Source organism: Pseudoliparis swirei, chromosome 13 (assembly GCF_029220125.1).
Source record: "Pseudoliparis swirei isolate HS2019 ecotype Mariana Trench chromosome 13, NWPU_hadal_v1, whole genome shotgun sequence".
Lineage (NCBI taxonomy): Eukaryota > Metazoa > Chordata > Actinopteri > Perciformes > Liparidae > Pseudoliparis > Pseudoliparis swirei.
Genome location: NC_079400.1, coordinates 20,660,973 through 20,676,065, shown reverse-complemented (window position 1 = coordinate 20,676,065; position 15,093 = coordinate 20,660,973). Strand labels below are relative to the sequence as shown.

The 15,093-nt window shown below is 49.7% G+C and overlaps 1 protein-coding gene across 1 annotated transcript in view; it reads right to left on the bottom strand.

Annotated features, from left to right (window-relative positions):
• Nucleotides 1-14,849, bottom strand: part of LOC130204062 (PH and SEC7 domain-containing protein 1-like) — a 54,688-nt gene extending 39,839 nt beyond the window's left edge. The window contains exons 1-6 of the mRNA XM_056430562.1: nucleotides 14,752-14,849; nucleotides 13,116-13,583; nucleotides 3,494-3,688; nucleotides 3,288-3,368; nucleotides 2,061-2,173; nucleotides 686-744 (exon numbers count right to left, since the gene is read on the bottom strand). Coding sequence (XP_056286537.1) covers nucleotides 686-744; nucleotides 2,061-2,173; nucleotides 3,288-3,368; nucleotides 3,494-3,688; nucleotides 13,116-13,583; nucleotides 14,752-14,849 — 1,014 coding nt within the window. The remainder of the gene's footprint in view (nucleotides 1-685; nucleotides 745-2,060; nucleotides 2,174-3,287; nucleotides 3,369-3,493; nucleotides 3,689-13,115; nucleotides 13,584-14,751) is intronic.
• Nucleotides 14,850-15,093: the final 244 nt, after the last annotated feature.

The window sequence follows — 15,093 nt, the reverse complement described above, 5'->3', positions numbered from 1 at the left end:
AACATACAAAAACTCCGTGATTTCAAAGCCTCGTCCAGAGAGAGGGAGAGAGGGAGAGAGGAGAGAGAGAAGAGAGAGAGAGGAGAGAGAGAAGAGAGAGAAGAGAGAGAGAATTCTTATTCCGTTCTATTTAACGGGCTAGTCTAGGATTTGCGTGGCCAGACTGAAGAAAAAAATCATACGGCCTCTCTTGTTCAGAGGGCCGGGCCAAATGTGGAGGCGGGCCGTATCCGGCCCGCGGACCTTAGTTTGAGGACCACTGCTCTTGACTGTTGATGTCTATCAATATCGCTCATTTTGAAAATGACGTAAGAGGGCAATACGGATCCGTATCAGACCAGCGAGGAGGGCAATACGTGGCTGGCATGACGACCCATTAGCCAATCAGAACGCTTGTTCTGTTGTTGCTATATAATAATTCATCTTTATTCATAAAGAAAATGTCAGCTAGCGGTCTGATGCTGCCAGAGGAAACGCAGGTCGAGGATGTATTGCATCATCAGTGTATTGCTGCTAATGCTTCAACTCTGTCAGAATTTTTTTTTGGCATTGGGTGCCCTTTTTTTTGGTTTGAGCACCTGCCCCCCAAAATGTCTGTGGACGTACCTGTATATGTGTGTATGTTAATGTGTGTATGTGTATATGTATGTGTCTGTATATATGTACGTCTCCAGACGTTACTCACCTGGCCGTGCAGATCAGTGTTCAGCAGCATCAGAGCACAGGTGAGAGTGTGAACTGCATCTACAGGGTGAACACACACATTTGTTATATATATATATATATTAGTGCTGTCAATCGATTAAAAAAAAGTAACTAATTAATCGCACATTTTGAAATTCATTTATCGCGATTAAAAGTTTTTTTCTTCTTCTAAAGACTAAATCTTCTAAATGAACGAGTAATCCCTTCAAACAGCGTGTATTTTAGACACTTGTTTAATTGTATTCTTTTTTCAAGACAAAACTTCCCACAGAGCTGTGTTTTCAAAGAGGCTCCTACATATAAAGTGTCAGCGAGGTATTTAATATCGTGGATGATAAATTGTTTCTTCAGTGAAACATCCAGATTAGTAAACAAAGGTGTATTTGAGACCCCATTGGTCCTGTCATCTTTAACACTGAACAGCAGAACCAGTGGCCTTGGTAAACTGACAAATATGTCATGTTAACCCTCTGGAGTCTGGGCTCATTTTCTCGATTTTACAAAAACATGTAAATTCACCTATTAAAGACTTTTGCATGTGACACATCCCAGTGTTTCCCCCATCATTCTATCAGGGTGAGGCCCCGCCCCCTTGTAATGTTCTCTATAGCGCCAGATTACAGCAGAAGTAATGTAAGGTTCTTTCCTTAAAGACGACTTTGTTCTTGTATTAAACTAAACGTCTGTTGTTGGTCGTCTCTACAGCAGCATGTCATTCTGTCTCCACGTGTCGGTCACTCTTCTCGGCTCTCCGTCTCGCGCGCCGCAGAGCTCCATGCCGGCGTGTCTGCGCGCGCATCGGGGCGGAGCAACAAAAAAAGTCCCCTGCACCTTCCGCCCCGCGTCACCGACACGTCGCCCTCTGCTTCTTTGTGAATATGGAGGAGCAGACGGGAGGAAGGCTTGACACTCAGAGGAGTGAAACAACTTCAACGACACCGGAAGTAAACAAAGTTGCGTTAACTGGGTTAAAATATTTTAGTGCGTTAATCGCGGCCAAATTAATCGCATAGATTAACGCGTTAACGCTGACAGCCCTAATATATATATATATATACACATACAGTATATTTATAAATATATATATATACAAATAAATATATATATATAATATATATATTACAAAGAACACATAGTAGGCTACAGTAGTGTGATAGATGGTGTGTATATACTGTATATATGGTATGTGTATGTGTATGTGTGTGTGTGTATATGTGTGTATGTGTGTGTATGTATGTGTGTGTATGTGTGTGTATGTGTGTGTGTATGTGTGTGTATGTGTGTGTATGTATGTGCATGTGTGTGCATTCACAGACTCAGGCTTCAGGATCATGTGAGGCCTCTGTGGTTCTCACCCTCTGACTTCATGGCCTTCGGGTTGCACTTCAGGTAGCGCCTGGAGAAGTGAGACAGGACGCGCTCCCTCTCCTGCGTCTCCCCCATCAGGGCGAACTGACGGAGGAACGTCCTGCAACACACTCAGCAGGTCTCAGGTGGAGAAGGACCAGGAGAGGAAGAGCTTTTCATTTGACACCATCAGCTCGTGTGTGTTATCAATGCTGACATACAATAAGTGACGCTCATAACAACACCCTGCTGCAGTTACCTTCTGCACACATTTAAGATGTTGTTTCTATAAATTACATTTTTGAATGCAACAAATCAATTTTTCAAGTTTAGTCAAACAAATTTGCCCAGTCAACTTAATTTTGTAAGTCAATTCAATGTAAATTTACCAAAAAAAATTAAGTTAAATGAAGTTACAAAATGAAGTTAATTCAACTTAAATTTAAAAAGACTTAAATATTCCTAAATTCTTAGCAATTACATCTGATGATTATTAAGAAAAATCAAATATATATATATATATACATTAACAAAATAATTTTATATTAGCACAATTACTAATTATATTTTTTATGTAATCAAATATGAGCTGCAAGTATTTATATTCCATGCTACTTCAATGCATGTCGGTGGTGATATTTTTACTACATTATAATATTACATTACATTTATCTAGATACTTAAAAAGGCACGATGTATTCTTACAGGATAGACGGCCTAATAAGATATAAAGCAGTTCAAATTAGCTCCAACTCCACTTCAATAGAAGAAATGTGAATAATAATAATAAAAAATAAAATAAATAATAAATACAAACTAATAATAATATTGATAATAATAATAATAACATCCATAATGGTATTTAAAATGCTGTAAGAGAACGGAGTACTTTTAATTTATATACTCAAACTCAAGACTTTTCCGTGTAAAGGTATATTTGATTATTACTGCTTTAATTTATTAATGGATCAAAGACGGCTTATCAACGTCTGCCGAGGGGAAACCTCTTCACCCCTCCTGCATGTGAAGGTGAGTGTGTGTTGAGTGTCGGTGCAACTATGTCTGAGTAAATAAAACGAAATAAAAACTACACAAACTGTGCGCTCCATCTGAATGCAGTACCCACGCTGCCCTCTAGAGAGCAGCGTTTACCAGAGGAGGGAGTGCACACTTTCACATTATAAATACGTGTAATGTGTTTGGTGCTTGCGTGTTAATAAAATGTTTGTTCTCACCGCAGCGCCTGGTCGATGGAGAGGCCGGTGAAGGTGAAGAAACTCAGATACTCCTCTGCTACCATGCGGCTGAAGTCGTTGCTGCGGAGCAGAGGGACCGGTGAGGACGCCGCCGTGTGTTTGGAGGCGACACAAGCTCACCTCTCAGAACTGTCGGACATTTAAAAGGCACAAACGACTCCTGATGACGGCGCCGGGTCGCTCACTTCTTGCTGAGGTGGCGCGCCACGTCGGACTTCCGGAAGCCGTCCAGGTTGAAGAGCCGCTTGGCCAGACGGCGCGCCGCCGCCACGTCGGCCCGGTGGCTGCCGTTGGTCAGCGTGTCGCTGCTGCCCAGACCGAGCCGCTCGCTGAGCTCCTGGTCCAGCTCAGAGTCCGTCGCCAGCCGGGCCTTGTCTCTGCTGAGAGGGTCAGAGGGTCACAGTGTCAGAGGTCAGAGGTCAGAGGGTCAAAGGGTCCAGGTGAGGCAGGTGAGACAGGTGAGAGAGGTGAGACAGGTTCCTATAGGGACCTACCTGATCGATAAATACCTCTCCGCCTCCTCGCCGCCTGCAGCTGAACCGTGACAGCAGGCGGGCGGTGCCCTCACCGGCGTCCCCTGAACACCCCCCCCTCCCCGCTCGGCCTCGCCACCTGAACGCATCGCCGCCGCTGTCGAGGAGGAACACCTGTCGTCTCCCCGGAGGACTTTGACATCCCTCCGCTCGGCTTGTTTTGAGACTTGCTGGGTTTCCCTCTGGTTGCTGTCATTTGATCCTCACCCCCCCCCCCACCCTAACCCCCCCCCCCCTCCAATAACAAAGCAAAAGGGCTGTTTGGTCGGCAATGCCGATCCTTCTCTTTCTTTCTTTTCCTTCTGAGTCTGTTCGCTGTTGTTTCTATTCCCTCTCTTCACCCCCCCCCCCCCCACACACACACACACACTGTGTAAACTCAACGTCCTCTGCTGACCTTGGATTCAAAACATGGGCATGAAACTTGGTTTTCCATGAGTCTATACCCTCCATTCATTCCTCTCTATCTCACACCAACTAACACACACACACACACACACAAACACACACACACACACCTCTCGGTCCACTGGGCGGCACAATGAGCCATTGTCTCATTTGAGGACTGTCTGAAGAAGGGTGATGAGAGGGGGAGGAGGAGGAGGAGGAGGAGGAGGAGGAGGAAGGGAGTGAAATTGCAACTTTTATCAAAGTACAGACTGGTGGATTCCACAGCGGAGCGGCCGGTCCTAGGAGAGCGATAAGACCGTGCTGAGCAAACATTTACCTCCACTGGCCCACTGTGACACTCAAATAAACTGTTACAGCAAGCAGAGAGATAAAGAGAAGAATCAGTTTAAAGACACTAGAAATAACTCAAAAGTGACCCAGGAAGAAGGGAAGAAAGCACCTGGCGGACTAATGTCTGTCCTCTTCTGCCCCCTAGTGGTCAAAGCAACAAGGTCACGCGGTGCGGTCGCTCTACCTCTGCAGTGCTGTCACAGGAAGACTGCTAAAGCACATGGAGCCCACATCACACGTGAAGCACATGGACCCCACATCACACATAAAGCACATGGACCCCACATCACACATAAAGCACATGGACCTCACATCACACATAAAGCACATGGAGCCCACATCACACGTGAAGCACATGGACCCCACATCACACATAAAGCACATGGACCCCACATCACACATAAAGCACATGGACCCCACATCACACGTGAAGCACATGGACCCCACATCACACATGAAGCACATGGACCCCACATCACACGTGAAGCACATGGACCCCACATCACACATGAAGCACATGGACCCCACATCACATGTGAAGCACATGGACCCCACATCACACATGAAGCACATGGAGCCCACATCACACATAAAGCACATGGACCCCACATCACACATAAAGCACATGGACCCCACATCACACATAAAGCACATGGACCCCACATCACACGCACACATGAAGCACATGGACCCACATCACACATGAAGCACATGGACCCCACATCACACATGAAGCACATGGAGCCCACATCACACAAAGCACATGGACCCACATCACACGTGAAGCACATGGACCCCACATCACACATGAAGCACATGGACCCACATCACATGAAGCACATGGACCCACATCACACATGAAGCACATGGAGCCCACATCACACATGAAGCACATGGACCCACATCACACATGAAGCACATGGACCCACATCACACATGAAGCACATGGACCCCACATCACACGTGAAGCACATGGAGCCCACATCACACATGAAGCACATGGACCCCACATCACACATGAAGCACATGGACCCCACATCACACGTGAAGCACATGGACCCCACATCACACGTGAAGCACAAGGACCCACATCACACGTGAAGCACATGGACCCCACATCACACATGAAGCACATGGACCCCACATCACACATAAAGCACATGGACCCACATCACACGTGAAGCACATGGACCCACATCACACATGAAGCACATGGAGCCCACATCACACGTAAAGCACATGGAGCCCACATCACACATGAAGCACATGGACCCCACATCACACGTGAAGCACATGGAGCCCACATCACACATGAAGCACATGGACCCCACATCACACATGAAGCACATGGACCCACATCACACGTGAAGCACATGGACCCCACATCACACATGAAGCACATGGACCCCACATCACACATAAAGCACATGGACCCCACATCACACATGAAGCACATGGACCCCATCACACGTGAAGCACATGGACCCACATCACACATGAAGCACATGGACCCCACATCACACATGAAGCACATGGACCCACATCACACATGAAGCACATGGACCCCACATCACACGTGAAGCACATGGACCCACATCACACGTGAAGCACATGGACCCCACATCACACATGAAGCACATGGACCCCACATCACACATGAAGCACATGGACCCCACATCACACATGAAGCACATGGACCCCACATCACACATGAAGCACATGGACCCACATCACACGTGAAGCACATGGACCCCACATCACACATGAAGCACATGGACCCCACATCACACGTGAAGCACATGGACCCACATCACACATGAAGCACATGGACACCACATCACACATAAAGCACATGGACCCCACATCACACATAAAGCACATGGACCCCACATCACACATGAAGCACATGGACCCCACATCACACATGAAGCACATGGACCCACATCACACATGAAGCACATGGACCCACATCACACATAAAGCACATGGACCCACATCACACATAAAGCACATGGACCCCACATCACACATGAAGCACATGGACCCCATCACATGTGAAGCACATGGACCCCACATCACACATGAAGCACATGGACCCACATCACACATGAAGCACATGGACCCCACATCACACATGAAGCACATGGACACCACATCACACATAAAGCACATGGACCCCACATCACACATAAAGCACATGGACCCCACATCACACATAAAGCACATGGACCCCACATCACACATGAAGCACATGGAGCCCACATCACACATGAAGCACATGGACCCCACATCACACATGAAGCACATGGAGCCCACATCACACGTAAAGCACATGGACCCACATCACATGAAGCACATGGACCCCATCACATGAAGCACATGGACCCACATCACACGTAAAGCACATGGAGCCCACATCACACATGAAGCACATGGACCCCACATCACACGTGAAGCACATGGAGCCCACATCACACATGAAGCACATGGACCCCACATCACACGTGAAGCACATGCACACCACATCACACGTAAAGCACATGGAGCCCACATCACACATGAAGCACATGGACCCCACATCACACGTGAAGCACATGGACCCCACATCACACATGAAGCACATGGACCCCACATCACACATAAAGCACATGGACCCCACATCACACATGAAGCACATGGACCCCACATCACACATAAAGCACATGGACCCCACATCACACGTGAAGCACATGGAGCCCACATCACACATGAAGCACATGGACCCCACATCACACGTGAAGCACATGCACACCACATCACACGTAAAGCACATGGAGCCCACATCACACATGAAGCACATGGACCCCACATCACACGTGAAGCACATGGACCCCACATCACACATGAAGCACATGGACCCCACATCACACATGAAGCACATGGACCCCACATCACACATAAAGCACATGGACCCCACATCACACGTGAAGCACATGGAGCCCACATCACACATGAAGCACATGGACCCCACATCACACATGAAGCACATGGACCCCACATCACACGTGAAGCACATGGAGCCCACATCACACATGACGCACATGGACCCCACATCACACGTGAAGCACATGGAGCCCACATCACACATGAAGCACATGGAGCCCACATCACACATGAAGCACATGGACCCCACATCACACGTGAAGCACATGGACCCCACATCACACGTGAAGCACATGGACCCCACATCACACATGAAGCACATGGACCCCACATCACACATGAAGCACATGGAGCCCACATCACACGTGAAGCACATGGACCCCACATCACACATGAAGCACATGGACCCCACATCACACATAAAGCACATGGACCCCACATCACACATGAAGCACATGGACCCCACATCACACGTGAAGCACATGGAGCCCACATCACACGTGAAGCACATGGACCCCACATCACACATGAAGCACATGGACCCCACATCACATGTGAAGCACATGGACCCCACATCACACATGAAGCACATGGACCCCACATCACACGTGAAGCACATGGAGCCCACATCACACGTGAAGCACATGGAGCCCACATCACACATAAAGCACATGGACCCCACATCACACGTGAAGCACATGGAGCCCACATCACACATGAAGCACATGGACCCCACATCACACATAAAGCACATGGACCCCACATCACACATAAAGCACATGGACCCCACATCACACATGAAGCACATGGACCCCACATCACACATGAAGCACATGGACCCCACATCACACATGAAGCACATGGACCCCACATCACACATGAAGCACATGGACACCACATCACACATAAAGCACATGGACCCCACATCACACATAAAGCACATGGACCCCACATCACACATGAAGCACATGGACCCCACATCACATGTGAAGCACATGGACCCCACATCACACATAAAGCACATGGACCCCACATCACACATGAAGCACATGGACCCCACATCACACATGAAGCACATGGAGCCCACATCACACATAAAGCACATGGACCCCACATCACACATAAAGCACATGGACCCCACATCACACATGAAGCACATGGAGCCCACATCACACATGAAGCACATGGAGCCCACATCACACATGAAGCACATGGACCCCACATCACACATGAAGCACATGGAGCCCACATCACACGTAAAGCACATGGAGCCCACATCACACATGAAGCACATGGACCCCACATCACACGTGAAGCACATGGACCCCACATCACACATGAAGCACATGGAGCCCACATCACACATGAAGCACATGGACCCCACATCACACATGAAGCACATGGAGCCCATCACACGTAAAGCACATGGAGCCCACATCACACATGAAGCACATGGACCCCACATCACACGTGAAGCACATGGACCCCACATCACACGTGAAGCACATGCACACCACATCACACATGAAGCACATGGACCCCACATCACACGTGAAGCACATGGACCCCACATCACACATGAAGCACATGGACCCCACATCACACATAAAGCACATGGACCCCACATCACACATGAAGCACATGGACCCCACATCACACATGAAGCACATGGACCCCACATCACACATGAAGCACATGGACCCCACATCACACATAAAGCACATGGACCCCACATCACACGTGAAGCACATGGACCCCACATCACACATGAAGCACATGGACCCCACATCACACATGAAGCACATGGACCCCACATCACACATGAAGCACATGGACCCCACATCACACATAAAGCACATGGACCCCACATCACACATGAAGCACATGGAGCCCACATCACACGTGAAGCACATGGACTCCACATCACACATGAAGCACATGGACCCCACATCACACATGAAGCACATGGACCCCACATCACACGTGAAGCACATGGACCCCACATCACACATGAAGCACATGGACCCCACATCACACGTGAAGCACATGGACCCCACATCACACATGAAGCACATGGACCCCACATCACACGTGAAGCACATGGACCCCACATCACACGTGAAGCACATGGAGCCCACATCACACATGAAGCACATGGACCCCACATCACACGTGAAGCACATGGAGCCCACATCACACATGAAGCACATGGACCCCACATCACACGTGAAGCACATGGACCCCACATCACATGAGCACATGGACCCACATCACACATGAAGCACATGGACCACACATCACACGTGAAGCACATGGACTCCACATCACACATGATGCACATGGACCACATCACACATGAAGCACATGGACCCCACATCACACATGAAGCACATGGACCCCACATCACACATGAAGCACATGGACCCCACATCACACGTGAAGCACATGGAGCCCACATCACACATGAAGCACATGGACCCCACATCACACATAAAGCACATGGACCCCACATCACACATAAAGCACATGGACCCCACATCACACATGAAGCACATGGACCCCACATCACACATGAAGCACATGGAGCCCACATCACACATGAAGCACATGGACTCCACATCACACATGAAGCACATGGAGCCCACATCACACATGAAGCACATGGACCCACATCACACATGGACCCCACATCACACGTGAAGCACATGGACCCCACATCACACATGAAGCACATGGAGCCCACATCACACATGAAGCACATGGACCCCACATCACACATGAAGCACATGGACCCCACATCACACATGGACATCACACGTAAAGCACATGGAGCCCACATCACACATGAAGCACATGGACCCCACATCACACGTGAAGCACATGGACCCCACATCACACGTGAAGCACATGCACACCACATCACACGTAAAGCACATGGAGCCCACATCACACATGAAGCACATGGACCCCACATCACACGTGAAGCACATGGAGCCCACATCACACATGAAGCACATGGACCCCACATCACATGTGAAGCACATGGACCCCACATCACACATAAATCACATGGACCCCACATCACACATGAAGCACATGGACCCCACATCACACGTGAAGCACATGCACACCACATCACACGTAAAGCACATGGAGCCCACATCACACATGAAGCACATGGACCCCACATCACACGTGAAGCACATGGACCCCACATCACACATGAAGCACATGGACCCCACATCACACATAAAGCACATGGACCCCACATCACACATGAAGCACATGGACCCCACATCACACATAAAGCACATGGACCCCACATCACACATAAAGCACATGGACCCCACATCACACATGAAGCACATGGACCCCACATCACACATGAAGCACATGGACCCCACATCACACGTGAAGCACATGCACACCACATCACACGTACAGCACATGGAGCCCACATCACACATGAAGCACATGGACCCCACATCACACGTGAAGCACATGGACCCCACATCACACATGAAGCACATGGACCCCACATCACATGTGAAGCACATGGACCCCACATCACACATGAAGCACATGGACCCCACATCACACATAAAGCACATGGACCCCACATCACACGTGAAGCACATGGAGCCCACATCACACATGAAGCACATGGACCCCACATCACACGTGAAGCACATGGAGCCCACATCACACATGAAGCACATGGACACCACATCACACGTGAAGCACATGCACACCACATCACACGTACAGCACATGGAGCCCACATCACACATGAAGCACATGGAGCCCACATCACACGTGAAGCACATGGACCCCACATCACACATGAAGCACATGGACCCCACATCACACGTGAAGCACATGGACCCCACATCACACATGAAGCACATGGACCCCACATCACACATGAAGCACATGGACCCCACATCACACGTGAAGCACATGGAGCCCACATCACACATGAAGCACATGGACCCCACATCACACGTGAAGCACATGGAGCCCACATCACACATGAAGCACATGGACCCCACATCACACATGAAGCACATGGACCCCACATCACACGTGAAGCACATGGACCCCACATCACACGTGAAGCACATGGACCCCACATCACACATGAAGCACATGGAGCCCACATCACACGTGAAGCACATGGACCCCACATCACACATGAAGCACATGGACCCCACATCACACATAAAGCACATGGACTCCACATCACACATGAAGCACATGGACCCCACATCACACGTGAAGCACATGGAGCCCACATCACACGTGAAGCACATGGACCCCACATCACACGTGAAGCACATGGACCCCACATCACACATGAAGCACATGGACCCCACATCACATGTGAAGCACATGGACCCCACATCACACATGAAGCACATGGACCCCACATCACACGTGAAGCACATGGAGCCCACATCACACGTGAAGCACATGGAGCCCACATCACACATAAAGCACATGGACCCCACATCACACGTGAAGCACATGGAGCCCACATCACACATGAAGCACATGGACCCCACATCACACATGAAGCACATGGACCCCACATCACACGTGAAGCACATGGACCCCACATCACATGTGAAGCACATGGAGCCCACATCACACATAAAGCACATGGACCCCACATCACACATGAAGCACATGGACCCCACATCACACATGAAGCACATGGACCCCACATCACACATAAAGCACATGGACCCCACATCACACATGAAGCACATGGACCCCACATCACATGTGAAGCACATGGACCCCACATCACATGTGAAGCACATGGACCCCACATCACACATAAAGCACATGGACACACATCACACATGAAGCACATGGACCCCACATCACACATGAAGCACATGGACCCCACATCACACGTGAAGCACATGGAGCCCACATCACACGTGAAGCACATGGACCCCACAGTAACCAGAGGACGGTTCCACACCAGATGAATGAATAAGGCTGTGAAGGTGCAACATGGAGACAAAGGGAGTCTGTGGAGGGTTAAAACTAAAGTCTTTGGGACTCTGACAGTCAAGGTGAGTTCCTCACTGCTGCACCAGCCATCTGCCTCTGTCACACACACACACACACACACAGACACACACACACAGGCAGCCTTCTAGTGACCTTCACAGAATAGCACTGCAGCACTGCTCTGCACAAGGAGGCCGACAACAGTCCATTAACGAGGTACTGACGTAAATACTGAATGAACGTGTGTGTGTGTGTGTGTGTACGAGGAAGACTGTATCCTCCTTTCTAATAGAGATGCAGCTCTTGCCCTATTTCAGTGTAGAGTGGAAATAAATATAAATCAGAACGTTACGCAACAAACATGACCCAGAAACTTCACTGAAGAAGAGTTTGACTGTAACACATGAAGCATAGACTTCTATACAACCAGAGGAGTCGCCCCCTGGTGGTCAGGAGAGAGAATGTAGATTTAACAAACGAAGCATAGACTCTATACAACCAGAGGAGTCGCCCCCTGGTGGTCAGGAGAGAGAATGCAGCCGGAGACAATATGTCCATGTCGTGTTTATCGTGTGTTTCTGCTCACCTGGGCAATGAGAAGGACGGGCTGCTGTACCAGCTGCTCCCCAGCTGCGAACACCCTCGTCCTCTGGGCGGCGTGTTCTCCGATCCGCTGCTCAGCCTCTCGCTGGACGGGGCTCGCGTGGCGTCCGAGGCGTCCGTCATGGTGAAGATGGAATCGGAGATGCTGGGCCTCTCGTCGTGGGCCAGCGGGGCGAAGCTGAGCTGCACGATCTGCCTGGCGCTCTGGCAGACCGGTCCGTGGATGGCAGGGGTGAGCGTGGGCAGGTCAAAGGTCAGCACGGTCTGGGTGCTGGAGGTCAGCAGCTCCTCGCTGTCCAGGCTGTTGTACGACGTGCCTTTGGCCCGGTGAGACTCCATGATGCTCTCGAAGTGGCGGCTGAAGGTGTCCTCCGCGGCGCAGCGGGGACCGGAGACCAGGATGGGGGACTTCAGGGCCGGGTGGTGGTTGTCAAAAAACGTCTCCATTGGTCTGGACAGAGATGGAGGGTTTTAGAAACACTGAAACGACACGGACGTGTTCATAAAGAAAAGTGTAAAGGTGCGAAGAAGCATCGAGAGCACTGGATCCCAACGGGGTCCACCAGGGATCACAACTAACTCACACAAAAACATTATTATACTTCACACTATTATACTATTATAAGTCTGGACATGCAACTATTTCAAAATATATAATTTATTTCTTGGGAAACATTATCTGCTCTATGGTCTGACTCTACAGACCATAGAGTACGAAATGATGACATCATGCTGTATAGAAGAAGACTTGAGACTAGAGACTGAGACATAAACTCATGTTTACAATGTTTACTGAGGGAATACATCAAGAGAAGTAGAGTCACTATATAGACTTCTATACAACCAGAGGAGTCGCCCCCTGGTGGTCAAGAGAGAGAATGCAGCTTTAACACATGAAGCATAGACTTCTAAACAACCAGAGGAGTCGCCCCCTGGTGGTCAGGAGAGAGAATGCAGCTTTAACACATGAAGCATAGACTTCTAAACAACCAGAGGAGTCACCCCCTGGTGGTCAGGAGAGAGAATGCAGCTTTAACACATGAAGCATAGACTTCTATACAACCAGAGGAGTCGCCCCCTGGTGGTCAGGAGAGAGAATGCAGCTTTAACACATGAAGCATAGACTTCTATACAACCAGAGGAGTCGCCCCCTGGTGGTCAGGAGAGAGAATGCAGCTTTAACACATGAAGCATAGACTTCTATTCAACCAGAGGAGTTGCCCCCTGGTGGTCAGGAGAGAGAATGCAGCTTTAACAGATGATACATAGACTTCTATACAACCAGAGGAGTCGCCCCCTGGTGGTCAGGAGAGAGAATGCAGCTTTAACACATGAAGCATAGACTTCTATACAACCAGAGGAGTCGCCCCCTGGTGGTCAGGAGAGAGAATGCAGCTTTAACAGATGAAGCATATACTTCTATACAACCAGAGTCGACCCCCCTGGTAGGGAACCTCTGATTTGGACTAAAGGACTCTGAACTGTACTTCAGGATGTGCTGATCTGTTGTAGAAGCCACCGAACCTCTTTTCAAGCGACTCGAGGAAGATACAGATCTAGGTGAGGTGGAAGATGCCGCTTCACGCTGTGAACTCTCGTGGTGTGTTTTCACGTTTCACCTCTTCAGCAGGTGTCCAAACACCTGCGGCTCCTCCTGAGCCGCATGCTCCTGCTTCCTGTTGTCTCCTTGCATCCTCACACTGGCCCAGCTCACCATTTCTTCTTCTTCTTCCTCCTCCTCTTCCTCCTCCTCTGCCTCCACCTCCTCCTCTCCCTCCTCCTCCGTCCCCACCCCCCTCTCCGGACCCCCCAGCGGGCTGCCGCCCTGCACGCTGCGGTTGCTCCCAAAGGCGGAGTCGGCGTCCTCCTGCTCGGCCAGCAGCACCTCGTCGATGTCCGTCTCCCGGTAGCAGCGCAGCGGCACGGCGTCCAGGTCGGTCTCCGAGTACTTCAGCGTGCGG